The sequence below is a fragment of the Carassius carassius genome, chromosome 16, assembly GCF_963082965.1.
Source record: "Carassius carassius chromosome 16, fCarCar2.1, whole genome shotgun sequence".
NCBI lineage: Eukaryota > Metazoa > Chordata > Actinopteri > Cypriniformes > Cyprinidae > Carassius > Carassius carassius.
This window is the reverse complement of record NC_081770.1, coordinates 32,114,775-32,142,545: the sequence shown is the minus strand read 5'-3', so window position 1 is coordinate 32,142,545 and position 27,771 is coordinate 32,114,775. Positions and strand designations below refer to the sequence as shown.

The following is a 27,771-nucleotide window of genomic DNA, read 5'->3' as shown; positions in this document are numbered from 1 at the left end:
ATACCAGTAGAGGTTAAGTTATTAATATGAGGCATAAAGGTTATGCATGCGGCACTCTGAAAGCTATTTGCTGTTAATTACCATTTATTATAATATGCAAACAGTTCCTTTGGTTTGAAGGGTTGTACTGTATAATGTCTGCAAAGCTAACTTTCAAAAAGCATGTGGCAATGGATTTAGCAGTTTAGCATTGATTAAAATTAAGCTTAGTTTATGTGATTTCCAGCAGTGACGTATACATGTTACATGTAAAAATGTTTGTCCCCAGATTATTGTTCACTGGTGAGTCACTGTGGCCATAACAGATGGAAATACATAATTAATAGACATTGGTTTAATGCATAAATGAATCTGTGTCAGTTTTCCTGTCATGACACCTACAGAGATTTACACAATCCAATGAATTATGAATACAGAAAAAAACTTATTGCTTTAACCTAAACAGCAACCAAAAGGTGTGTCAGAAGCATGCATTTTAGTAAAAATACTGTTATTAGCTAAGTAACACAGGGTTGCATATCAGTAATTAAAGCAAGAAAGACATGCATAAATGCAAATAAAAATGCTAACTATATTATTGTAAATAGTTCATGGCATATACTATTTGCATATATTTTGCCAGGAAGGCTGTAGGAAAGCATTTTGTTAGACTTTAACACATTCTGATAATGTAATGGGGAACAAAAACGGTTGCAGTCACCAATCTCGAAAAGCATACACCCTCGACTACCCTATTCATTTTTTTCTTGTTGAAGGTCTCGAGAGCTGCTTTGGTGGAAACAAAACATTTAAATGTGCATTTTCCATTCCTTGCAGAAGGGGTTTTGCTAGGAAAAAGGGCATTGTACACATACCATTTACATCAACTTCAGCATGTTGAAAGCCCTCATGCAAACTAAAAAGCTTCTACTTTTAGATACGCAAGCTGCTAATACTGATTCAATATGTATAGAGAATTCCATGAATAGGAGAAAAAAAAGTCTAAAATTATTTTTTCTATTTGCGTGTCTTTATGTCGAGAGCTCTTTGAGTTCTACAGATCAATGCTTTAAAAAACATCAAGAGGAATAAAATGCATTCAATCAGTAAATGCAAGTGACTTATATAAGGAACACAACATGAAATTTGTAATAATAGTGCACAAAACAGTATCACTCAATGCCTAGTTTAAAATAGGAGCCATTAATATACAGAGGTGGGGCAAGCGTCGCAAGCTTTTAATTATAGCAGTAAGATAGCATAGCAACTGTTTTATTTGATGGCAACATGGTGGAGGAGGCATTCTGCTCTGTACTTTTTCAAAAACCATTCCTGCTCACTGTGTCTCATGTTTAGACATGAAGACTGTTTTTTTTTCTTTCCAGTATGCTACTTTTTCATTACTTTTTTAACATGCACTAGACGGACATGTAGGATCGTTACGCTTGCATCTTTTGAGCAATCTAGCCAATCACAAACATATCTACCAGTGGCGGTTTCTCCATTGGGCCGATTGGACGACGCACCAACATGCTTTCGTCATTGTGCGTAACCTTAACTTGTGCAACGACTGGTGGGAACAGTGACATCCAATAATACCTCTCACCAAAAGAGTTTTAACGTATAAAGCCAGTGATGCAATAAAGGCTTTTTAATTTTTCACTATACAATTCGAGTGCCTTGGAGTTCTAGTTCTTAAATATATACTATCCCATACAACCAAAGAGCACCGAGATTTCATACCCCATGCAGCACTCCGTGATGCATTCAGTGCTTTGAAAAAATATTTAAAAACTATTTTGAATTTTAACAACAAGAAAAAAAATTAAAAACTACTTGTCACCGAAATGCATCATCTCTCGGAGAAGTGAAAAAAACACAAAAGAGCAAAGATGCCCTATGGATAGTAGGGAGCAGTGTAATGTAAGTGAGGAATGTGATATAAATGAGCAGTGTAATATAAGTTAGTTGTGTAAACAGTGATTTATGTGACTTCAATTATTTCTTATTAAACTGAAATTGATTGCCTGCGAGCTTCTCCTCCTGTCTGTACGGTAATTTCTCTACTGTGCGACAGAGAGTCGAGTGGTTATGACGCAATCGTTAGCCTATTTTTACAAAAACTGTTTCTACGGGGCCATAATGTAACATAGAAGGTAATGGAGCCCTTTATACATTGTCGTGTATCTTTAGAAATAAATAATGGACAAATGGAGTCTTTAAACACCTCAGATGTAAAGTTATTCGCTGTCAAAGTGACGCCAAAATGAATGGGAGTCAATGGGATGCTAACACAAGTGAAGTTCTGCTACAAGATGGCGGCACGCGGCCGACTTCAACTTCCGGTCGACTTACTTCCCGCCTGATTAAAGAGCGTCAGTGGATGAATGTCACAGTTTTAAAATGGTAATTGTGCATTAACAGCTGTCAACCATGTCGGTACGCAAATGCACTGCCAGAACATATTTATATTACGCATTTTTTATTTTGGTCGCGCATGCGGACCTGCGGACCACTTATGTGCACCTCTGGGTATAGTAGTGGTGTCCCATTTCTTTGGGGAATATTGTCACCCCTACCCCTAGACACTCTGTTTAAAGGGACAAGGGGGAGAGTGTCCACAAAAACTCACCAAATAGATCTTCACAAATTCAACACCCATGAAAGAGCTTTATTTGGTAAAAGTTTAATTATAGACACCAATGTTAAAATGCAAAAAAATATGGTGTCATGATCATGAAACCTGGAAAACTTCTATGAAGATGAACTTCATAGAAGCTGTATTAAATGCTAGGGATGGTAAAACACCTTAATAAAGGACTATTGCATATATACATGAATTATATTTTTTATAGTATAATATTTGAAATATCACACTGTACACCTATATGTCTATATAACTTGCATGAAGAAAAACAAATCATGCAGTATTCATTTCACCATTTACTGCGAGTAATATCTGAGCATGTGAGCCTTGCAGGCTGTATCTGCACAATCACAGGATGCTGAGCCTCATGAGCGCTTCTGAAGACTATAACGTTTCCCTTTTGACATACAGAGCTGCTGTTTTGCTTGTGGCGCTGCTTGCACGCCACTGTTAACTCTTCCTCTGTTCAGAAGTCATGTGTGCCTGCCGCCAACTCATTTCCCTTCTCGAACCTGTAAGACCCACTTTGGCCTACTCAACTGAACATGCTGGAGAGAGAAAAAAGAAAATCATTTTTGTTATAAAAGAAAAATCTTTTATGAGTATGGGTCTCCATACTTGGCTGAATGTCACGTAGCTCACTATGCCCTCCCTTTCTGAAATGCATTGATTTTTACAAAGCTCATCCTTCTGAAAAGCCAGGTGTATGCTGATTGGCCAGCTATCCAGTTAGTTGTGACTGGTTGAATGCCTCAAGCGTGTGACAGAAATGTTACGCCCCTTAACTTTGTGATGCTGTCTCCTGGCACATCTAGACAAAAACAATAAAACTGAGGCATTTGTTGCATCCAGTGGAGACATAATTACTGATTATAATGACTTATACTGTCTTTTTACGTGTTGCGTTATGTATAGTGCCAAGTAAACATAAAATCATGTCTGCATTTGTGATCGGAGAAACGACAAACAACAAACGCTGCTCTACACTGCTCAACACTCACATTTGAATCATCACTGGCAAATTATTTAAATATGTAAATGTACTTACAGACTGAGAGTCAGAAGCGCCGGACTGTCCTTGCAAAGTTGGAGCTGTTTATAGAAACAGCCGTTGTGCACAGAAGAATTGTAGGCTACTGGTTCAGGAAACAGTCCTTGTCCTCTGTAAAATGTGCTGCACACATCTGAATATTTGGGTTGAACTGTTCTGGAACAGTGTTTTAAAAACAGCTTAACCACTGATTTCTAGTTGTGTGCTCTTTTGGAAGACCAAACAAAGTATTTTCTCTTTCACAACAAAACACAGCGTCTTCATAACATGGCAGCATACAAGTTACGCCTTCTTTCTTTGTGTGAACATTTGTGCGGTGTTATGCAAATCTTCCCACACAGTGATGTAGACATGTGGGGGCGTGTTAGAACGAGCCATTTCAGGAGGCTGTGGTTGACTTTGATAAAGAATATCTCTTTGAATTTGAGGCTTTAGTCTTTGCACATTTACAGATCTCATTTATTCACCAAGAGCTTGTAACACTCCAAAAAGAAAATAACAATTGAAATCGCATCAAATGACCCCTTTAACACATTAAACTTTGCTACAGATCATGTTGCCTCCTGTGTGTTTTTCTTGTATAACAACCCTCTTATGTTCTGACTAAGAGGGAACAAAAAAAAACCTGTTCTCGTTGCGGTAAAACCATAACCCCGTACCCTCAATACTGAGCCTCAAAACCACAACATTATGCACAGTCAGTGGATATAAGAAAGCTAAAGGAAATTGTTTGATCAGCACTGCTGTCACTGCCTTTTAGATTATATAGTTTTTTGCATTAAATATAAAATGTACAGCTCAGAGAATCTGACTAAAATGACCACACATTTACAAAATAATGCCATCGAACAACAATGTTGCTGACAGTTTAGGAGGTCTACAGAGAACTATATAGCTTTCTCATTCATCTTGTTCGGCCGGTGTAGCCACATTCATAAAAATTAATCATGGTTTTACTACTAATAAATCCAACAAACCATGGCTACTAGTTAAGCCATGGTAACCACAAATAAACCATGGTTTTGCTACACTCACCATAGTTTAACCATGGTATTGTAGTAAAACTGTGGTTACAAATGGTAATCAATAAGCCAAAAAAAAAAAAAAAAAACACTGTTACAACCCTTTTACTGTAATAAAACCATGATTAATTTTTGTAAAGGTCCATTGGTTGTCTTTGCTCATGGCATCCGAGAGGTTTGGCTGGTAATTAGCATGACTATGTTAGCCCCTGCTGGTAGATTCAGCAACTACATCAAAAAACGAGTCACAGAAAGAATCTTTCAGACACGCAAAACTTATCTAAGCAGGCCATTTCTAAGTTTAAGAGATTACAAAATGACTTTTCAAATAAAAAGACTTGCTTGTACAGGAAAATTCAAAATGCAAGACAAAAACAAAAGTCTGGTTATGGATGATGGAAATATACTCTGTTTCTTTATATTGTTTAAATCACCATGTCGTCTTTCGAGGACTCAACTCTAGGGTATATTATACTACAATACACTACAGTTCACTGTAAAAAAAAAATACTACAGTAATTATTACAGTTTATCAGTTTCTTATTCTTAATACTAGTTTAATTAATAAGATTAACAAAGTGTTGTAAACACTATTATATATACATATATTACACTTTACTATAGTATAGTTCAAAAACACTACTATAAATTATAGTATTGTGTGTCTTTATTAAAGTTTATAGCAGAAAAATTACAAAATGGTATAAAATGACTTAACGAGCCACCGATTCGTTTTTAAACGATTCTTTGAACTGAATCCTTCAAAAGAACCGATTAGCGCAAACGAGTCACATTTCTATGAGCTAACTGAATTACCAGCGTAATGAACGCGGCCTCGTTTTCTGTTTTGTGACGTAATGACGTTCCTCACGATGGTGGCGGAGCGTCAGCCTCGTGGGTTGGACGCGGGACGACTTTTTCGGGTTGGCATAAACTGGTTTGTGACTGGATTGAGATGAATTTTGAGAAAGTTAATGAAGAAAATATGGAGTTTGATGATTGGAATTTAGTAGGGAGTGGGAAAAGTCAAGAAAACAGGAAAAAAGGACGAAATGAAGGGAATCTGGTAGCAAGGCAATCCAGTAAACGGGGATTTGAAGGAAACAGTTCAGATGAGGATAATAGGGCTGTTCGCAAAAAGATTGTAAAAGAGGAATTTAAAATAATTCTTAAATAATAGAAAGGAAGATGAGCATGTTAATCTTAGTCCAATGGCGTTGTCTAAAGAGTTGAAGAAAAAGTTAGGAGAAGTGGATGCGGCTAAGATTTTGAGAGATGGAAGTCTGCTGATAATTTGTAAAACAGAAGAACAAAAAAACAAAGCGTTAAAAATGTACAATATGTGCAAGAAAATAGTGAATGAAAGAAAGATTTTGGGTGAGAGAAAAATGAAACCGGGATTCCAATCGAAGAAGATCTAGAAAAACTCAGTCGAAGTATTTCTGGAGGGGAAGTGAGTAGAATAAAAAGGTTGCACAAAACAATGAACGGGGAAAGGATTGATAGTTCGTCAGTTCTTTTGGAGTTTCAGGATTCAGTGCTTCCGGAAAGAGTTAAAATAGGATATATGAGTTTGGCAGTGAGGCCATATATTCCTTCCCTTATTCCGCTGTTCTAGATGTCAGAGATATGGACATATAGCAGCGGTGTGCAAAGGAAAACAACCATGTCCCGAGTGTGGAGGTGAGCATAGAATTGAAAACTGTGGAGAGGGTGTACAGGATAATTGCTGTAATTGTGGTGGGCAACACAGGGTAACATACAGTGGATGTGATGTAAAGAAAGAGAGCAGTGGAAACTGAAAAAGTGAAAGCGGTAAACAACATAAGTTACTCAGAGGCAGTGAAGAAGGTTCAAGAGCAAAGGAGAAGTGATGATACTGTTAAATATATCATGAGACATGAGGTTGGTCAAGAAGAGGAAAGCAGCACAGCACTGACAGTGGATACGTTGAGTTTGTTCATTGCTTATGTAATTAATTGTACAGATCAAGTTAAACAAAAAACTGAGAAAATGAAAATAAATGTGAAAGGAGCTGAAAGGTTTTTGGGTATAGATAATATATCTTGGGAAAATATAAAAAAAAGACTGGAAGATGGTGGAAAGACAGGAGGCGCAGGTGATAAGTCGACTTGAATATTGTAGAATGGAATGCAAGAAGTTTGTTAGCTAATGGTCAGGAGTTTAAAGGATTTATAAAAGGGCTTAGAAAGAAACCAGAAATCATATGTATCCAGGAAACATGGCTTAAGCCAGTATTAGATTTTAGTATTAAAGGGTGTGATGTAGACGCAGAGATAGAGAGATAGAGAGGAGGATATTGGGGGAGGGTGTATAATATTTGTTAAAAATGGAATACAATATAGCGTTATTGAGAAAGGTAATGAGTGGGAATTTATAGTATTAGAAGTTTTGAGTAAAGAAGGAAATGTTAAAGTTATTAATTTTTATAATCCATGTAAAAGATTATGACTAGAGTTAATGGATGAACTTACTGTACATTTAGAAGGAAAAATGATATGCTGTGGAGATTTTAATGCCCATAGCACTTTATGGGATGATTGCAATGATGGGAATGGAGCCGTGTTTGAAGAGACCTAGAATGTTTAAATGATGGAAGGGGTACAATTCATGTCAGAACGGCCACAGAATCAGCTATTGATCTTACACTGGTATCAAATTCACTTGCGGGGGGATGATTATGGGATGTAAATAGAGAAATGACTATAGGAAGTTAATTTACGTACAGAAGAAGGTAATACAGGAGGAGTGGACAGATGGTTTTTAGGTATATTAGTGAGCAAGAAATGAAAAAACCTGATATTAAAGAAAGTGTTGTTAATGTTAATAATTCTATTTGTAATGCGATATTTTTAGCGGCAAGTCAGACAATACCGAAGAAAGGGGGAATAAAAAAGAAGAAGATTGTACCATGGTGGACAAATGAATGTGATAAAGCAATTAAATCTAGAAATAAAGCTTTTAAAATGCTAAAAAAGTTTTATTGAATATAAAAGGAGTCAAGCAAATGTAAGGAGAATCATAAAAAATACAAAGAAGGATTTTTGGAGGAAATTTTGTAACACAGTGGGAAGGGAAACAGAAACTGGTAAAGTATGGGGAAGGATACAAAGAATGAATGGGATAAGAAGAGAATTTGGGAATCCAATATTAAGGGATGGAGAAACAACAGCAATAAGAGATGAGGAGAAAGCAGAAATGCTGGTTAAAAATTTTGTTAAAATTCATAACTCAAACAATATTAGTGAAGAGGGAAAAAGAGGAAGGGAAAGTACATTGGAGGAGTATAAAAACTATTACAGAATGAGGAATACAATAATGACCAATTAAAATGTTCTTTACAAAGACCGAATTAAATCGTGCTCTCAGAAAAACCAAGAAATCAGCTCCAGGCATGGATCAGATTTGCTTTATAATGATAAACCAGCTAAGGGAATCATCCAAAGATGTTTTATTAAAAATGTGCAATAAAATATGGGAGGAAGGAAAATTACCACAAAGTTGGAAGGAGGCGGTGATTGTTCCAATAAACAAACCAGGGAAAGATTGCACAAATCCAGAAAATTACAGACCAATAGCTTAGACATCTAATGTCTGTAAAATAATGGAAAAAATGATAAATGAAAGGTTAATGTATTATGTGGAAAATAGATATTTATCCAAATATCAGAGTGCTTTTAGGAGAGGGAGAAAGCTGTATGTTTAGAACATGAAATAAGAAAAGCACAAATAAATAGAGAGAGTTTTCTTTGTTCTAGAGAAAGCATTTGACATGATGTGGAGAGAAGGGCTGTTAATCAAATTAGGGAAGTTAGGTATTAAAGGTCAAATGTATTGATGCATTAAGGATTTTTTATTAGGGAGAGCATGTTTCCTATTCAAAAGTTAGAATAGGAAACAGTTATTCAGAGAAATTTAGGATAGAAAATGGAACTCCTCAAGGAAGTATAGTTAGTCCTTTATTATTTTCGATAATGATAAATGATGTGTTTGAGGATCTGGAAAATGGATTGGGGTTTTCGCTTTTCGCTGATGATGGGGCAATCTGGAAAAGGGGAAGGAACATTGATTTTATTGATAAAAAAGTACAGGAGGCCATTAAGTTGAAGAATGGTCATATAGGTGGGGTTTTACATTTTCAGTAGACAAGAGAAAGATCATGTTTTTTACAAGGAAAAAAGTTGGAGGTGAGGTAAATCTAAAATTATGTAATCAAGTACTGGAAAGAGTGAAAAGTTTTACGTTTTTTTAGGGTTGTGGTTTGACGAAAGAGTTACATGGGCGATGCATATCCAGCAAATATTGGACAAATGTAAGAAAGTGTTAAATATAATGAGGTGTTTAGTAGGAAGTGAATGGGGGCTGATAGGAAGGCATTAAAGCCATATATAGTGGGCTGATTAGATCTGTATTTGATTATGGTTGTGTGGTGTATGGATCAGCAGCAGATACATCACTTAGAAAGTTAGACAGTCTTCAGCATCAGGTATTGAGATTATGTACACAGTAAATTCTGCAGTGTTGCATTAACTCTTTAAGAGTACATTTTAACACCATTTCTGAGCATATATGGTCCCATTCAATTTAGTGTTAAAATTACTCCATTAACAGTGTTGAATGTGTAGTGTTATTTTTACACTGAAAAGTGTAAGAAAATTACACTACTAGTGTAAACAATTGCACTCTATATTGTTGATTTTATTTAACACTACTGCTATTTAACACTATTTTTGCCATTTTTAACTCTCCTAAGTGTAACACATTAAATGCTCTTACCAGTGTTGGTTTGGTTTGTGCACATGCTTACAGCAATTTAATGCCCACTATATTCTTCTTTATTCTAATACAATGCAATTCTTTGATTAAATAAGAAATTAATACACACACATACACATAAGTAGATGTCTTTCATTGTTTATTTATCAAATCATACACAATATGGTACAACAAATAGCTGATGATCAGTTTTATCATAACTCATCTGAATATCAAAAGCTCTATAATAGATCAAATCACAAACTTCAACAACCTGTAACTTACAGGGTTTCGTCATAGTAGCAACCTTGAATGCATTAAAATGGCTGTCAAAACAAACTGTCTCCATGTTTTGCCCAAGAAAAAACACTCTTTCATTTTGAACAATAATATCTTTGATCTGGTAAAACAAAGGTAAATCAGTATCAACTTTGACACAAACAAGAAAGTCTAAACGGTACTCAATGCCCTGGTGCTTGACCCATTTCACAGAGAGGACATTTGTATTCTCAAAATCTATTAAATTCAGTTTGGCAGCAATGTCGGAGCCTTCTGCAAAGTCATCTAATGTTATCATCCTTCCTGGACCCATGGTTAAATTGGAAGAGCTTATCGATTCCCAACTATATGCCATAAACCTTTGGTGTTTTTTAGCTAGAGTCTTTGTGATATTTTTGAAACTTTTAAGTTGTCTTTTAAAATAGTTATGTTTCCCTTCGTAACGCATGCACCACATATGAATGACAGGCCCAATGTGTCTAATAGATCGAGGGTAATGTGTTAACAAATGGTGTTTTGGCAACAGAGACCTTTCTGGGAACAAAAGCTTGAATAGTCTATGATGCTCACCTATCAAATATTTCAGGTAGACTGTTAGGCCTTCAGTTAACACAGGGGAAAATACAATATTCACTATCTGTATCAACAATAAAAGAAGGGACCAATGTTCATTTCCGTCTGGGACAATGTCACCAAACATGAGTGGCAGATTGCGAAGTAAACACCAACATTGAATAGCATTTATACCCAAATCATTACGATCATCATCCAATTTAATAACAGGTGGGCGGTTTTCCTTTCTGTGTAACCATAGTTGAAATGCTGTACTCTCAACCCGATTTCTCTGGAAGTAACAAAGTTTGCCTTCAAATACTGCAAAACAAGCTTAATCTCAAGCTGACCTATTCCCTCCAAAATGCATAACATCGACAGAGAAATTTTCAGAGGTATTAAAGTACTGTAAAGTATTCAGTAAACAATGCCGCTTTACACCACAGACATGAGATAACATAGGATTTGATTGTGCTGAATTACAATGTTGTAAATGTTCGTCTTTTGTCCTGAACTTAACTGACGAGTCATCATCATAAAACACTCTTTGAAATTCTTGTTTTTCTAAAAGGCAGAAACGGCAGCAATAGGCGCAACTAAACGATTCAACCAATCCAAATAAACAGTTTAAGCCAAGGTTATCACCCACAACCTGAACAATGCTACCACGCACACGGCGAGATAGAGTGGGAATCTCAATACCCTCAGTCTCAAGCATCTTCAAATCTTGAACGAGTGGTTCAAGGATGGCATTAAATCCATATGTCTTAATGTCTTGTGAGTGGAAGAGTGCACATAAGTGAATGCTTGTTAAGGAAGAGTTAAATTTTGGTGGAAAGTTTTGTAATGTAAAATATATTGCCCCTAATTTGTAAATACCCTTCTTCGACCCTAATGGATTAGCCGTTTCAAAATCATCGTAAAATAACTGAATTTGAAGTGCATGTTTGTCAGTGGAAAAAAGAGGGTGGTTCTTAATGTACAATCCATCATCTAAATCTGAATAAACACCATCTTTGGAGACATGGCCTGATTTCAGTAGAGAGAACACATGTGGATTACTGAAAATAGACTTTAGTGTTTCTAAAATGGGGACGAAGGAAAATTTATCAGTGACCACAACCTGATCATATGTTAAAAAGCTGTGTTTTAGAGAGACCACTGACGTCACTTCCTGTTTGTTGTTGGCGGCTGTACTACGTTTGAGCTCCGTCACTATATTCTTTTCATTGACTATTTTTAACCCAAAAATCAATTTTATACATCATCGTTTCCGTTTATATAACGTGTGAATATATCCTCTATTGTATTCTACAACAAAAACAATCAGAGCGCCTCGCTATCACTAGTTTTATTTTGATCTCCCGGGTCCGCTATTAGCTTTTAGCCCGTTAGCATCAGCGGCGTGGTTGCGCTAACATTGCTAATACTCTATTCACACACATTACCACTGCTGTACTCACTGTTACTTGCTTTAATGGCGGATGAATGTCTCCACTCTGTGCAGCTCGAGCTCGAGGCCGTGGGAAAGCAGATTCGCGACCTGGAGGTGAGGCAGGCCCAGCTGAGAGAGCGGAGAACCGCGCTGGAATCATCCCGGGCTGACGCTCACAAGTCCGGGGTAAGTATACAGCGATCTGTTAACAGTCCCACCACGTCTACTCCGTGTGTTTCTCTGCACAGGCCCGGTGCACCCAGGACGCGATCTTCCCAGATGTCCTTCACTGCGACGCCAGGACACCACGGACCCTGGGTGCATCCACAGCGGAGGACGCGAGCCGGGTCCCGGGCGACGACTTCTCCCCCTCCTGCCTTCGACATCTCCATCCGGAACCGCTTCGCTCCCCTCCGCCAGACAGGACGCGACGCTGTGATCATCGGAGACTCCATCGTCCGACACGTAAGTGCTACGTTAGCCGAAGGTAAAGTGCACACTCATTGTTTGCCTGGTGCTCGTGTTCTCGATGTTTCTGCGCAGATACCCGCGATCCTGAAGGTCGACGAGAGCCCCAGAGCAGTCGTGCTTCACGCCGGGGTTAACGACACCACGCTGCGGCAGACGGAGACGCTGAAGAGGGACTTCAGCAGCCTGATCGAGACGGTTCGCAGCACGACGCCCGCGGCGACGATCGTCGTGTCAGGACCACTGCCCACGTATCGACGAGGACACGAAAGGTTCAGTAGACTTTTTGCTTTAAATGAATGGCTGTTGTCATGGTGTAAAGAACAGAAACTGCTATTTGTTAATAACTGGAATCTTTTCTGGGAGCGTCCTAGGCTGTTTCGCGCTGATGGATTACACCCCAGCAGAATCGGAGCGGAGCTGCTCTCTGACAACATCTCCAGGACACTTCGCTCCATGTGACTAGTAAGACAATTCTCTAATAACTATTATGATGAGTTTTGTTCCACCCGCTTAAATGATAAAAGTACTTGTGCTGTAAAAACTATTAAGACTGTGTCTGTTCCCCGAATAGTGAGGTCAAAATATAATGTAGGATCTAGAAAAAATCTCATCGTAATTAAACCAGAAAAATGAAAAGTAAATGAACAAAAACAATTTTTAAAGTTTGGGCTCATAAATATTAGATCACTCACACCCAAAGCAGTTATTGTAAATGAAATGATCACAGAAAATAGTTTTGATGTACTCTGCTTGACTGAAACCTGGCTAAAACCAAATGATTATTTTGGTCTAAATGAGTCTACTCCACCAAACTACTGAGCATGAGCCCCGTCAGACTGGTCGTGGAGGAGGTGTTGCAACAATATATAGTGATATTCTCAATGTTACCCAGAAAACAGGATACAGGTTTAACTCTTTTGAAATACTTCTGCTAAATGTTACACTGTCAGACATGCAAAAGAAGTCTAATGTATCTCTTGCTCTGGCTACTGTGTATAGACCACCAGGGCCGTATACAGAATTCCTAAAAGAATTTGCAGATTTCCTCTCAGACCTTCTAGTTACAGTTGATAAGGCGCTAATCATGGGAGATTTTAATATTCACGTTGATAATGCAAATGATACATTAGGACTTGCGTTTACTGACCTAATAAACTCCTTTGGAGTCAAGCAAAATGTCACCGGGCCCACTCATCGTTTTAATCATACACTAGATCTAATTATATCGCATGGAATCGATCTTACTGCTATAGATATTGTACCCGAATGTGATGATATTACATACCATTTCCTTGTATCGTGCATGCTGCGTATAACTGATATTAACTATATGTCACAGCGTTACCGTCTGGGCAGAACTATTGTTCCAGCCACCAAAGACAGATTCGCAAATAACCTGCCTGATCTATCTCAACTGCTATTTGTACCCAAAAATACACATGAATTAGACGAAATTACTGACAACATGGGCACTATTTTCTCTAATACATTAGAAGCTGTTGCCCCCATCAAATTGAAAAAGGTTAGAGAAAAACGTACTGTGCCATGGTATAACAGTAATACTCACTCTCTCAAGAAAGTAACTCGTAGTCTTGAACGCAAATGGAGAAAAACTAACTTGGAAGTTTTTAAAATTGCATGGAAAAACAGTATGTCCAGGTATAGACAGGCTCTAAAAACTGCTAGGGCAGAGCATATCCACAAACTCATTGAAAATAACCAAAACAATCCAAGGTTTTTATTTAGCACAGTGGCTAAATTAACAAATTACCAGACGCCACCTGATTCAAATATTCCACCAACGTTAAATAGTAATGACTTTATGAATTTCTTCACTGATAAAATAGATAACATTAGAAATACAATAGCAAATGTAGATTCTACAGCGTCTAACACTTCAGTTTCATCCATCGCACCCAAAGATAAACTGCAGTGCTTTACAAATATAGGACAGGAAGAGCTAAATAAACGTATCACTGTATCTAAACCAACAACATGTTTATTAGATCCTGTACCCACTAAATTACTAAAAGAGCTGTTACCTGTAGCCGAAGAACCGCTTCTCAATATCATTAACTCGTCGTTATCTTTAGGTCACGTCCCAAAACCATTCAAGCTGGCGGTTATCAAGCCTCTTATTAAGAAACCAAAACTAGATCCTAGTGTACTGGCAAATTATAGGCCTATTTCAAATCTTCCATTTATGTCTAAAATTTTAGAAAAAGTTGTGTCTGCTCAATTGAGCACCTTCCTGCATAAAAATGATCTGTATGAAAAATTTCAGTCAGGTTTTAGGCCCCACCATAGCACAGAAACTGCACTTGTTAAAATTACAAATGACCTGCTTCTTGCGTCAGATCAAGGCTGCATCTCATTTCTAGTCTTACTTGATCTTAGTGCTGCGTTCGACACCATAGATCATGACATACTCATAGATCGATTACAAAACTATACAGGTATTCAAGGGCAGGCTCTAAGATGGTTTAGATCCTACCTGTCCGATCGCTACCATTTTGTTTACTTAAATGGGGTGTCATCTCATTTATCATCAGTAAAATATGGAGTGCCACAAGGATCCGTCCTAGGTCCCCTTCTATTTTCAATATACATGTTGCCCCTTGGTAATATTATTAGAAAATACGGAATTAGCTTCCACTGTTATGCTGATGATACTCAGCTATATATTTCAACGAGACCAGATGAAACTTCCCAATTATCTAAGCTAACAGAGTGTGTTAAAAATGTAAAAGATTGGATGACAAATAATTTTCTCCAATTAAATTCGGATAAGACAGAGATATTAATTATTGGACCAAAAAACACCACACAGAATCTTGTAGATTACAATCTGCAACTAGACGGATGTACTGTTACTTCCTCTACAGTCAGAAATCTGGGTGTTATATTGGACAGCAATTTGTCTTTTGAAAATCATATTTCCAATGTTACAAAAACCGCATTCTTCCATCTTAGAAACATTGCCAAGCTACGAAACATGTTATCTGTTTCTGATGCAGAAAAGCTAGTTCATGCTTTCATGACCTCTAGACTGGACTATTGTAATGGACTTCTAGGTGGTTGTCCTGCTTCGTCAATAAACAAGCTACAGGTCGTCCAAAATGCAGCAGCTAGAGTCCTTACCAGGTCAAGAAAATATGATCATATTACCCCTATTTTACAGTCTCTGCACTGGCTACCTATTAAGTTCCGTATCAGTTACAAATTATCATTACTTACCTATAAGGTCCTAAATGGTTTAGCTCCTGCGTACCTAACTAGCCTTCTACCACGCTACAACCCATCACGCACCCTAAGGTCACAAAACGCTGGACTTTTGGTAGTTCCTAGGATAGCAAAGTCCACTAAAGGAGGTAGAGCTTTTTCACATTTGGCTCCCAAACTCTGGAATAGCCTTCCTGATAATGTTCGGGGTTCAGACACACTCTCTCTGTTTAAATCTAGATTAAAAACGCATCTCTTTCGCCAAGCATTCGAATAATGTATCTCTTAAATTGTGAGTGTAGTTGCATCTGCATTTTTATTCTTTAGCTTGGGTTAAACTAATTTTACTTTGTTGGATCAGCAGCTATGCTAATGATGTCTCTATTTTGTTTCTATGTTTTGCCACGGGATTTACATCCCGTGGTAACTAGGATTTACACAAGCTCCAGTCTGGATCCAGAACACCTGAGAAGAGATGATGCTGACCCTCAGAGGACCCCAGATGATGCTAACCTTGAATCAACAAACAGAACTAACAATTATTGCTACATGTGTGACTGCATCCTATAAATTACTATTAATTAATAATATTGATAGTTCATCATCTAGCTGACTACGTCTTGTATTATTATTATTATTATTTTTATTTTTCTAAAATCCTGTCAAACGTGCACAAACTACTAGCTACTACTAAATATTGTAGAAACATAATTTTCTGTAAAGTTGCTTTGTAACGATTTGTATTGTAAAAAGCGCTATACAAATAAACTTGAATTGAATTGAATTGAATGTCCCTGTACTCCCATTTTTCCTATTTTCAAACCTGGTACCTAGCACTTTATCCACAGGGTCAACAATACTCCATTTCTTTTTAAAGTACAAATCTCTTCTGGAAACTGAATTAAGTGAGGAGAAAGGGTTTTCGATTTCATTAAAGGACTGTTTAAGTTTTGAAACAGTTTCTGTATCATCAGAAGAAAGACATTTAAAAGCAACCTCCATTACTTGTGCTTGAATTTCATGGACAGCTTCTTCCATTGTATTGACAAATGAATTTACAACACATTGACCCACACCTGCCGTCTGTAACTGAGCTACAGCCGACCCACATAAATCAAAAGCTGACTTGTTTGTAATTGGTAAGTCACAGGAACTTGTACTAGGGCATGTAGCCAAATCAGTTGGCTGATCATCATCATCAGAATATTGCTGTCTACTAACAGCACAAACAACTGTCTGCACATTATTTGGAATTTCACCGTGTACTCTGTTTAAATGTTTTCTGTACCCTGAAAAAGACCCAAATTCAAGGATACAGTCTGATTGACCACAACGAATACGTAAATTTCTGTCAGAGCACAAACCATGGGCCAATTTAAGGTGCCTAATCAGGAGATTTGAGTTGTCAAAAGTAGAGCCACAAACATAGCACAACATCTTTTTTGTATTGTTCCTCAATTGAGTAACCTTGCTCTTAGTTCTGCTACCCTAGGTGTTTCCTTGACCTGGCCGACGTCTATTTCGTAGATTGTTGTTTGGATAAAGGTGTACATATTGTGAAGTACTTTGTTGTAGGACGTACCGAACACAAAATGAATCGTGAACAGTTCATCAAAGGAGCCAACTGCACTTGCTGACATGCATGGGATGGTGTACTTGTCGAGAACAATGTAGTATGCATGGATGGTGTTCTTCTTGGGTCCAGCTGCAAGGAGGTATGGCTGCTTGCTCTCCTGTATGGCATCCAGATGTTCTTGTACACTGTTTCCAGTCTGTAAATGAATTGTTTCACATTAATGCAGGGCTTAAAGTGCCATATCAGATGATGAAAAAGACATTCAGAACATGTTCCATTGACAGTTGAGGTTATTATCCAATGTTTCTATGACAATATCAATAGTATGGTTCAAGAGTGTTGATGAGTGTAGCCTACTGTAAATCTGGATACAAGTGTAAATCTGGACAATGTAGTGTGATTTCAGAATGTTAAAAGTTGCATAAACTCTATTAGGAGGTGTATAAACTTAACTAGCTTAAACGAGTAAAAAATTATGAGCCGTCAGTACTTTGAGAACATCTCAATACAAGCACCATGCACTGGTAGGCAAGTGGAGAAAATATTTTGACCAACACCGATTTTGGTTAAATTTCATTGTTTGAATGCTAGAAAGAAGCAGTGCAACAGAAGGCAACACTTTGACATGGGCCTAATCTAAAAGGCGGCACATAGGGCTGGGCGATATATATCGCATGCGATTGTTATGCGCATCTTGTCAGTATCGCCTGCGATAATTAATGCGATATGGCTCAGCTTGTCAGTTAACTACGGCACTGTGTTGTAAATGCCGCTCCATCTGAAAGCAGGTGATGGCGATTTACTACTAATCAAGGAACTGGCTTTACTGACGAGATGCGCATAACAATCGCATGCGATATATATCGCCCAGCCCTAGCGGCACATATGCATAACTGATGGCGACAAGAATCATCCACCAACCTTTAAGAACATGACAACATGTTTCTCTGCCATGGATGCAGACATCTTCCCGGGTCTTTTGCGGCCTTGTGCAACCGGTGGAATGAGGTGGAGTAAGAGAAGTATCCCTGCAAGTTCATGATCCCATGCTATATGAAAAAGAGGCACAAAGATATGATTAGCAGCTTAGTCAAACTTCAACATTTCAACTGAGAGAAAATCTTTCAATTGTTTTTAAGTATCTGACCTGTGTCATTTTCTTCATCATCATTCCCCACACTCTCTGCTGCATCAATCAGCTCCTGAAGATCTCGTGACGGATGCAAGCCCTTGCTCTGGGCTATGGTCTTGTGCTTGAACGCAGTTGGCCACTTCTCCAAAAACTTGGCAGATACAACCCCGCCAAACAGCCGAGTAAAGTCTTGTTCAATCTTGCAACACAACAAACACAATTTTTTTCCTTGAGCACAATGTTTGACATAATGAACACTTTAAATTTTGCGCTATTGACTGCATTACAGTTCTGTTTACTTGTATGAAATAGTAAGGTATAGATAAACATTGTTCAACTTCAACAACTTACAAGTCCTTTCATGTCTTTGAAACGTGGGAACTCCAACAGAACATCTCCATATTTGTTTGGGTCTTCAATCAAACGACGCCGGTACTGAAAAGTAGCTTGCATCTTCTGCTTGACTGTAGTCTCATCAGAGCAATGCTTCATGAAAGAGATGGCGTCTTTACACTCTTCTTCAGAAAGGTCATCAGAAATGTTGGATGCTCTTCTTTCAGCTGTTGGCCCTCCACAAAATGACTGGCTTGATCGACCCCGTTTCTGTGAGCAGTTTCTCTGGATATTCTTTATTTTCCAAGACAGATACCCTTCTCCACTTTGCGGATCAAAGTAATGCTCCTTCAGAAAGAGAAACGAGTAAGTTGTAGGCCACATTTCAACTGCCTGCACTAGAGAATAATAATACACCAGGGAAAGGTATGCGTTGTTCAATTACAATAGTAACAATATAAAGTCCTCAAAATGATAGTTTATCACTTAACTATGTAAGTTGTTTAACAATACTTTGGAAAACATGTACCATCTTCATGACTTCATGACCGTACTTACATATCCTTTTTTGGAGAACGGGTCTCTCAAGCAGGGAAACAGGGCAATGATTCCTTCTGCATATCTCTCCCTGATATGCCTTGGTGGGGACGTCCTTAAAGAGATATCAAGAAGATTACAGTCGTCTTCAGAATTTCCCTGCAGTGCGTACATGTTTACATTAATCTGAATGCTCTTTCTTCTAATAGGTTGTTCTGTTTGCTTGTTAAATTTACCCATGCCTCTCCGTCATGTCTGCAACAAGAATTGTTATCATTTTCCTCCTTGTGCTGTCTGTCAAATATTTTGTTTTCCGGTATTCTTTGGAGATAATGTCTCCCCCTGGCTTTTTCTCCAATATGCTTTCGACCAACTGTGGAAAATGTTTTAATGTAATGCTCATGTATGAAGTTAACGCTAGACCACTATTAGTGGAGGAACTAACAGTTGACTAGTACAATTCAAATGATAAATCTTCTTTTACATAATACATTTAACTTTTCAGATTAGCTGTATCAACAGCAAGCATTTGACAGTGACTTACAGCTTTGGCATCCTCTCCAGGATGTTGTCTAGAGCATGGTGGACTTTCTATGACAATAGAGTCAGATGATCTATTGAAACTGCTGTGAGATGGTTCTTTGCTTTCAAATTCTAGGACAAAAGTACAGTAATTTGGTCTTTAGTGTGCACTTAATCTAATCAGTAGTTAAATACAGGGTTCCCACTCTAAACCAAATGTCAAATTCCCTGACTTTTTCCTGACTTTCACTGACTAAAAAGATGAATTTCCATGACCTATAATGAACGGCAAAACACGCTGCTGTTTTGCGGAGCACCGAGCTGTTTTGTATTGTAGAAAGCCTTTCTTTAAAGTGAATTTCATTTTGTATAAATTGTATCTTAATTTTAATAATTTTTTCATCAGCCAATTGCCTGTATTTAATAAATGAGAAGCAAATATATAGCAGACAATATAATCATGGAGGCGCCGGCGCGGTCACTTGCATTGCACGTGAACTGGAGTGCATCTCATCATAAATTAACCGAAACTCTGTGTATGCCTCACATATAGGGCTGTAGTCAACCAAAGAAATGCTTAGTCGACCAAAGTCCTGTCCTACACAACGATTAGTCGACTAAAAAAAAAAAAAAAACGCTATGTTTTGCATTTTTGACTGAACATTTATTAAACAATTGTCATAGAGCATTTATAAAACAACAACCAAAAAACTTTTTTTTTTATTGACACCTGGGATCCCCCGTGAAACGGTTCTCATTCGCCCTTGAATAAGGCCGGCGACACACTGGCTGCTGGCGTGAGAGTCTCAGCTGCGTTGGGTGTCTGTTTTTATTTCGGCTCCCATGTTAACAGGTTGGAGTTTGCACACTGCCTGCTTGAGACACGCGTCTCAGGCGCGGCTTGAGCCACGCGGAAAACGCGTGCATGCTAGAAATAGAACCGAGGCCTGAGTGTTCCAGCAACGGGAGTGTTCTCTGGCTAGAACAGCGGAGTTTGTATGGACCAAAGTGCATGTCTGAGCTTGTATTGCTGCTGTTGCTTTGACATTGTGGAAAATAGAATAATAAAAACAAAATGTATTAAGACTTTTTACCTGTTATTATCAATCTAAATTAATTTCGTTTTTCTTTATTTAAATTTCGTTTTTTCTTTATTTAAATTTCGTTTTTTCTTTATTTAAATTTCGTTTTTCTTTAGGCCTATTTAAATTTCGTTTTTCTTTATTTAAATTTCGTTTTTCTTTATTTAAATTTCGTTTTTCTTTATTTAAATATACCCTTTACTGTGTCAGTAATTTGTTAGTCAGAAAAATATTAGACTACCTTAAAAGTATTGCTTAAGTTAACAGACTGTGTGCGTTTTGTATCACTAGTGCAGTGTCCGTTCTCGGAGAATATAAGCCCTGCTCGCGTGAGGTGCGCCGCTTCCCGCCGTTCTGTAGTTTACTATTAATTCTGAGCGTGTCGCGTCTCGCGTGTCTGTCTATATTGCACCAAATGCGACACTGCACTTGTGAAGTCAATTGGATGAACGGTTCTCGAAATAATCAAAATGCAAACGGACAGAAAGACACATAGAGATTACTACCTATATTCCTTACTGAGCGCGAAGCAGCAGTGCAGCCAGCCACAGGTGCGGTTCCCGAGTGTTCTAGCCTACGTGGTGCGCTAAACTGTGGCACTGTTACAAAATAGCCTAAATTAAAGCATTTGAAGTTGGGGATAAATATAGGCTAATTATATTTAGAATACAGTAATATATAACTGCATATAAAGGAATAAATATCAAGGAGTAAATCAATGAAAATTTCTTTATTGGTGAAAAAAAAAAAAATTATGCGACTGGTCGACCAATGATAATGTCAGTCGACCAAGACGGCATCGACCGATTAGTCGACTAAACGACTAAAGTTGACAGCCCAACTCACATACATGAGAAATAAATCTGAAGATAGCTTGGAATGTCTTTAAACGAAACAATTCAAAACGAAAAGAAATAGGCTACTCTCTGATTATGTAATCCATGATGTGGGACTTGATATTCATTTATGTGATATTCATATTTTTTTTCTTACAGTAAAGCACAGTCCATAAACAACCTACCTATAACAAGACAAATCTCTGGAGGCATGCTCCAAGCACACTCTCATCTCATCCCTTTTCCCACATTTGTAGTAATGACACTATAACCAAACCGGAAATTGTAACGCGTGCGCACGCGAAACTTTCTCGTGAGCACGCAATAGTTTTGCATGCGCACGTGAAAGTCCGTATTATTATTTTTTTGCAAAGGTCCCTTCAGGGGCTCCTTAGAAAGATGTGTGAAACAGCACGATAAAAAAAGCGGTATAGAAAAATTACATTTTGATAAATGGAAACTAAAATTTAAAGCAACAAACTAAATTCCCTGATATACCATGACTTGGACAAAAAAAAATATAAAATTCCCTGACTTTCAATGCCTGGAATAGACCTTTTAAAATTCCATGACATTCCAGAAATTCCATGACCCGTGGGAACCCTGTAAATAATATTACACAGAGCCACATTTACCTTGTCCATCATCATCCAACTTCAGTAAGAGGACACCAACATCTGTTTGCTTCAGTACCTCCTCAAACACATCTTCATCCAATTCTGTGCCTGTTTGGTCGACCAATTTTGCCATATGGCAAGGAGCGTCATTAATTCCAAACTTCAGGAAAGCTGAAACCAAAAGGAAATGCAAGAATCATTATTGCAACAAGAAGACACACATACAGAAATCACTCACGAGTAATATAAATCAGCTCAATCATTTAATTCTACATGTCAGTCTGCAACCTTAAGTGCTAATTACGAACTGGGTAAAATGTTAAACTTGTCCATTTAGCTTTCCATCTACCCTACAAGGAGCGTTATATGTTGATGCTTCTTGCGAATTTCGTCCATTGTCGTCTAATTGACCCTTCGCAAAGACGAAGACCCTTCGCCCACCTTAGTTACTGTCGCTATGTCCGACAAGCTACGCTGCTCGAGTCTCACGCCACACCATGTTCTCACGCAGTGAAAAATACATAGCGGAGCAGAGAGGAGACTGACAACACGCTAACAGACAGGACAGACCAGGTTACTTTTCAGTTACTTTTGATATTAAACATATTAAACAAAGTCTCACCTTTCAAATTTGGTATTTTTTAAAAGAAATTGAAACGATACATACCGATTTGTGGCTCTTAAATGTGTCTGACAGATCGCAGTAGTGTAGAGCATCAGTTAAAGCTGCTCGTCAAACGATTATCTCTTCCTTCTAGTTCATTTATAGCATCAAATAAACATGAATGAACATAATGAATGTTTTAAACCGCGGAAAGGCGTCAGTACACTGCGTTTTTCAAGTTAAAATCCTCACAAATAAAAATAAATAAAATAAAAATACACACATCATTAAGTATGCGCATCAAGGATTTATAGTTAAACACATACCATCATTCAGAAAAATTCTAAGCTTCGGCTCTGTAACACGAACAAACTTTTGTTCAGTCTTGAATCTGACTTTTATCAGCATCCTCTTGGGTTAGTCCTGTAGAGCAGATCAAATGATACACAATTAGGCAATGTGTTTGTAAGCCTATGCCTCACCTTGTCCTTAACGTTACGTGACATCTTGCAACCATGATTGGTTTAAAAATGGTTTACTTTAACGTTATCGACGGACATCTCTTATTATTTCGGCAGCCCGTTTGCTTTCGAAATAAGTTCCGTCTTACTAAAAAGTTAATGACGTTTGCTAACATTCGTGCCTAAAGTAGGTGCTAGTTAACGTTATCATGGACTAGCCAAGCTATTGCTAGCTAACTATTTTAAGCGCGAACAAAGCCTAAGAACTAAATTATTAACAACGTAATCCAACCATTTTTTAAAATAAATCATGCCTTGTGGTCAATTTTCCAAACAACAATTGGCTTACACAAAATATTTTCATCAAACTCACCGTAAATCCCGTGCGACTGTAACTCCGTGGCAGACAGAAAATCCAACAGGAAAATTTGAAAGCAGTAGACTCGCGCGCAGAGCCGTTGGCCGTTTTTGGAGGCGTGGTTACCAACATACTTTCTTCAGAGCAAAGTGGCTGGTACACTGATGATCTACTCTTACTCTTTGGGTTATTTTACACTTGCATGATTAAAAGAAACTCTTTAAGTGCATATGTCATTTTACACTCCAAATTTTACACTGCTGATTTTACTGTGTACAGGAACTATAAAAACTAATAGAAATACAGCAAACATTATACAGAATACAAATGATGGGACTTACAGTGAATTTTTTATGGGTACCTGCACATATTGGTATCCAAGGAAATAAAATGGCAGCAAAGGAAGCCATTAAAAATAATGAAATTAACTTAAGTGTTAGTATAAGTAAGAATGAAATCAAGAGTATTATTAAGGAAAGGTTGAAGGTAAGGTGGCAAAAACAATGGGATATGGAGAAGAAAGGTCGATGGTTTTACAGAATTCAAAGGAAAGTGGAGGAAAAAACAGGAGAGATGAGAAAGTAATATCAAGGATGAGATTTGGACATACAAGATTAAACGGTACACTTTATAAAATGGGTAAACATGATACGGGAAGGTGTACATTTTGTGGGCAAGAAGAAACTGTGGAACATGTTATGATATACTGTCAGAAATACGAGTTTGAAAGAAGGATTTTAATAGAAAAATTAAGAAAAATAAAAATGCGATTTATACTAGGGGATATTTTACTAAATAAATCTGGAAATGAATGTTATAGTTTTATTTTTCAGTATCTTAGAATAAATCATTTGTATGAGAGGATATAAAATGTCATTTTGATCCACACTCCATACCAGTTGGTGGCGGTAATACACCATTTTGTTGCTTGTCATCCGCCAAAAAAACCTGAAGAAGAAGAAGACGTCAGCGAGCGACAGCAGCTTCGAGGCTCCGTTACACAGAGCGGTCCAGCAACAATACTCCGCAGGTAAATTACTTTTGTGTTTTGAGCTTTATTCTCAATCCGTTATCCGGTTTATGATTTGTTATTATAAATCTCTTTGCATGCAACTGCCGTTGCACTCGTGTGGTTTTGAATGAGCTATATTGAGACCAGAAACCAAGTGTGCACACGAAGCGAGACTTTACATGAATTTCATGCACGAAAATATAATTAATGCTTAAAAGTGTAATTTGATCATTTACACGATAGAAATTCAAAGTTATTGTTTATTCGTAACGTTAATAGTTTTAAAATAGTTTTGTTGATTCATTTACTCACTGGTTCAAAAGTACATTTTGAGAAGACACATAGTGTTTATTTATTTTTTTATATATTATTTTCTTGTGCACACAATATTTGTTAAAGGAATAGTTCACCTGCACATAACAATTCTGTCATTTACTTGATGGGTGTACTATTATTATTTTAACCTCTTTTAGTAATAAAGATATAGTATTTTCTGATAAGTGTATTGCTCCTGTTATGAATTGATACACTTTTCCATCCTCAGCCATGATAACAAAAGAGTCAAAGCCAAACCTCAGCCATTCTCAGGTTACTGAGATTATCAAGCGACTCTATGGCTTGACCGTGTCCGTCATGCGACCGTTGCCCAGTTATGATGATCAGAACTTTTACGTGGCCCCCAGTGAGGGCGGAGAATATGTGTTGAAGGTTATGAACTCTGCAGACAGTCAAAACATCCCAGTTATTGAGCTGCAGACCCACGCCATGAACTTCTTACACCAAAGAGACCTTCCTGCCCAGACCGCTTTGCCCACTCTGACCGGCCAACTCATGAGCCTGGAAGAATTTGGTATGAAATTGTCAATTATTAATTTAATTTAATATGAAATCCTCAAATGCAGCAAGAGTTGATGGTTAGTGGTTTGAAATGCCTGTTAAAGGTGAGTAAACAATGACTGATTTCTCAGAAGGGTGTGTGGAGGACACTGAATGGATTTATATTAACTAAAACGCTTTTCTTTTTCTTTTGTGCTTTCACAGATTGTGGTTTTGGCCAGCAGAAATATTTAGTGCGTTTACTTACCTACCTTCCTGGCACTACCGTAGCCAAAATCACCTGCAGTCCTCAGATTTTGTATGATGTTGGGAAAATTGCCGCTACTTTGGATACAGTTTTACTGCAAGTAAAAGCTCTGATTCCATTTATAAAGGAAGACTTAAACCCCAAAACACACCAAGAATAAACAACTATGGCTATAATAACTACTCCATACCAATACCATATCTATTTTTCCCAAAATCATTGTAGGCCAAAGTAGATCAGTCAGTGTGAATTATCTTAGAAATACATGTTGTTGTTGTTTTTTATTAGTGTTCTAATAATTTAATGTTCTTGCAGCTTGCGTTTTAAAGCTAACAAAAAAAGTAGTTGTGAAAAGGATTCGAACTGCTGTTTCTACACGTCTTTATAGTTACGATGTAGACGGTTTTTAAAACTTTAGTTATAGTTAAGGTTGTGCAGTATTTACGAATCACTGACTCACTCTGTTTGGAACAATTTTCGTTGGCCAAACAGAAAAACAGGCAATAATGTGTCTAAAATGTTAGCTTAATATTTGTTAAACTGTTGTATAAAGTTAACAGCACATTCGCCATCGCGCTCACACACTAATATTTAGGAAAATGGCACTGATGCTTGTTTGATATTACTAAAATATATAATATCTTATAAAAAAACAAACAGTGACCGACACAGTGACACATTTTTATTTCTTTACTTGAATTGCAAACTGCTTTCTTCTAGGCTTCATTACGCTGTAAATGCTTTTGGACTGTCAAGATGTTATTTTGACATTGTCAGCTCGCATATTGTTAAAACCACCACTACGATATTATCGCAAACGCCAAATATCGCCCAGTCCTAGTTACATGAATAGTTCTTGGTGTGAACATGCCGTAAACATTTTTTCCCCCCAAATGTTTCCCATTTTATTGCTTGTATTTAGGCATTTGCTTGTTTTTGTTGCTTTTTCTCATAAAGATGGAGCATCCAAACATCAGCATCCTTCAGAGAGAAGATTTTATATGGAATCTCTCCAGCGTTCCTCTCTTAAAAGAGTATATTCATGTGATGGATGGGGATCCTGTACAAAAAGTTGTTAATGCCATTCTGGAGCAGTACCAGATCCAAGTCGTGCCAAAACTACCATTGTTTCGCAAGTGTAAGATGTTATTTTCCTTTCGGTGTCAAGCCTTCCATGTCACCGTGTTCTTTTTTTAAACATTTTTATTGAATTGCAGGCATTAACCATGGAGACCTTAATGACCACAATCTTTTGGTGGAACCCAATGGACCTACAAAGTACAAGATCTCAGGGATCCTTGATTTTGGAGACATGAGCCATGGTTATTTCATATTTGAGCTGGCCATCAGCATCATGTATATGATGATTGAGAATCCCAATCCGGTAGATGTTGGAGGCCCAGTGTTGGCGGGATGGGAAAGTGTTTTTCCTCTCAACGAGGCAGAAAGAGACTCGCTCTATTTGCTGGTTCTCTGTCGGTTCTGCCAGTCCCTGGTTCTGGCCCGACATACAGTGAACCAGCAGCCAGAGAATGAGGAGTACTTGATGATCACTACCAGAAAAGGGGTGCACCATCTCTGTCGTCTTTGGGAGATGGGTAAAGAGGAAGTGGAAAGAATATGGTTCCAGAGTGCTGCACAGTCTGACCTTGACTTGAGCAACTGCATGCTCAAAAAGTATATGCAACAAGCGGGGATGCATTGAAGATATAGTTCACCTGAAAATTTTAATTTTAAAAACTTGAAATAATCAAAGTCAATGGTGACTATGTCCAAAGAGCATCATAAAAGTGGTCCAAAAGTACTTTGATTTTAAAATCATATGATAGTAAGTTGGCATGTCTTAAGCCACACGACTTTTGACATTAATTTTAAATCTTTGGTTAACAATAAGTTAAATACACTCTATTTTGTTTTGTTCCTCACAAATCTCTTTGATGGCTCCAGAAGATGAATACGAATACCTTTACTGTCATTTGTCCAACAGTGCAAAACGAAAATAATTTTAGTCTCTCATTCCAGAAAAAGTACTCGCACCCAGTTTCAAAAATTGCACAATATTGATGTGCACATGTGAAATGGATCGCTTTTATGATATTTTCGTAGTGATTTCGGATCTTGAAAGACCCAATAAACTACTACATAATAGAAAAGAAAAAATCCTATTTTGTCGCACAGAAGAT

General features: G+C 37.6%; 1 protein-coding gene across 1 annotated transcript; it reads left to right on the top strand.

Moving 5' to 3' along the window:
- Positions 1 to 5,545: 5,545 nt before the first annotated feature.
- Positions 5,546 to 27,395, top strand: hykk.2 (hydroxylysine kinase, tandem duplicate 2). Its single transcript, XM_059568758.1, has 6 exons — positions 5,546 to 5,584; positions 24,476 to 24,522; positions 25,049 to 25,354; positions 25,546 to 25,688; positions 26,546 to 26,726; positions 26,806 to 27,395. Exons 3-6 carry the CDS (start codon positions 25,051 to 25,053, stop codon positions 27,291 to 27,293), a joined length of 1,116 nt encoding a protein of 371 aa, XP_059424741.1. The 5' UTR covers positions 5,546 to 5,584; positions 24,476 to 24,522; positions 25,049 to 25,050; the 3' UTR covers positions 27,294 to 27,395.
- The last annotated feature ends 376 nt before the right edge of the window (positions 27,396 to 27,771 follow it).

What these genes read in the sequence shown, in the direction of transcription:
- hykk.2 (XM_059568758.1), top strand. Translation starts at nt 25,051, where the DNA reads ATGATAACAAAAGAGTCAAAGCCAAACCTCAGCCATTCTCAGGTTACT. An exon ending in TGGATACAGTTTTACTGCAA is followed by an intron (nt 25,689 to 26,545) that starts GTAAAAGCTCTG and finishes TTTCTCATAAAG; the next exon opens with ATGGAGCATCCAAACATCAG. An exon ending in ACTACCATTGTTTCGCAAGT is followed by an intron (nt 26,727 to 26,805) that starts GTAAGATGTTAT and finishes ATTGAATTGCAG; the next exon opens with GCATTAACCATGGAGACCTT.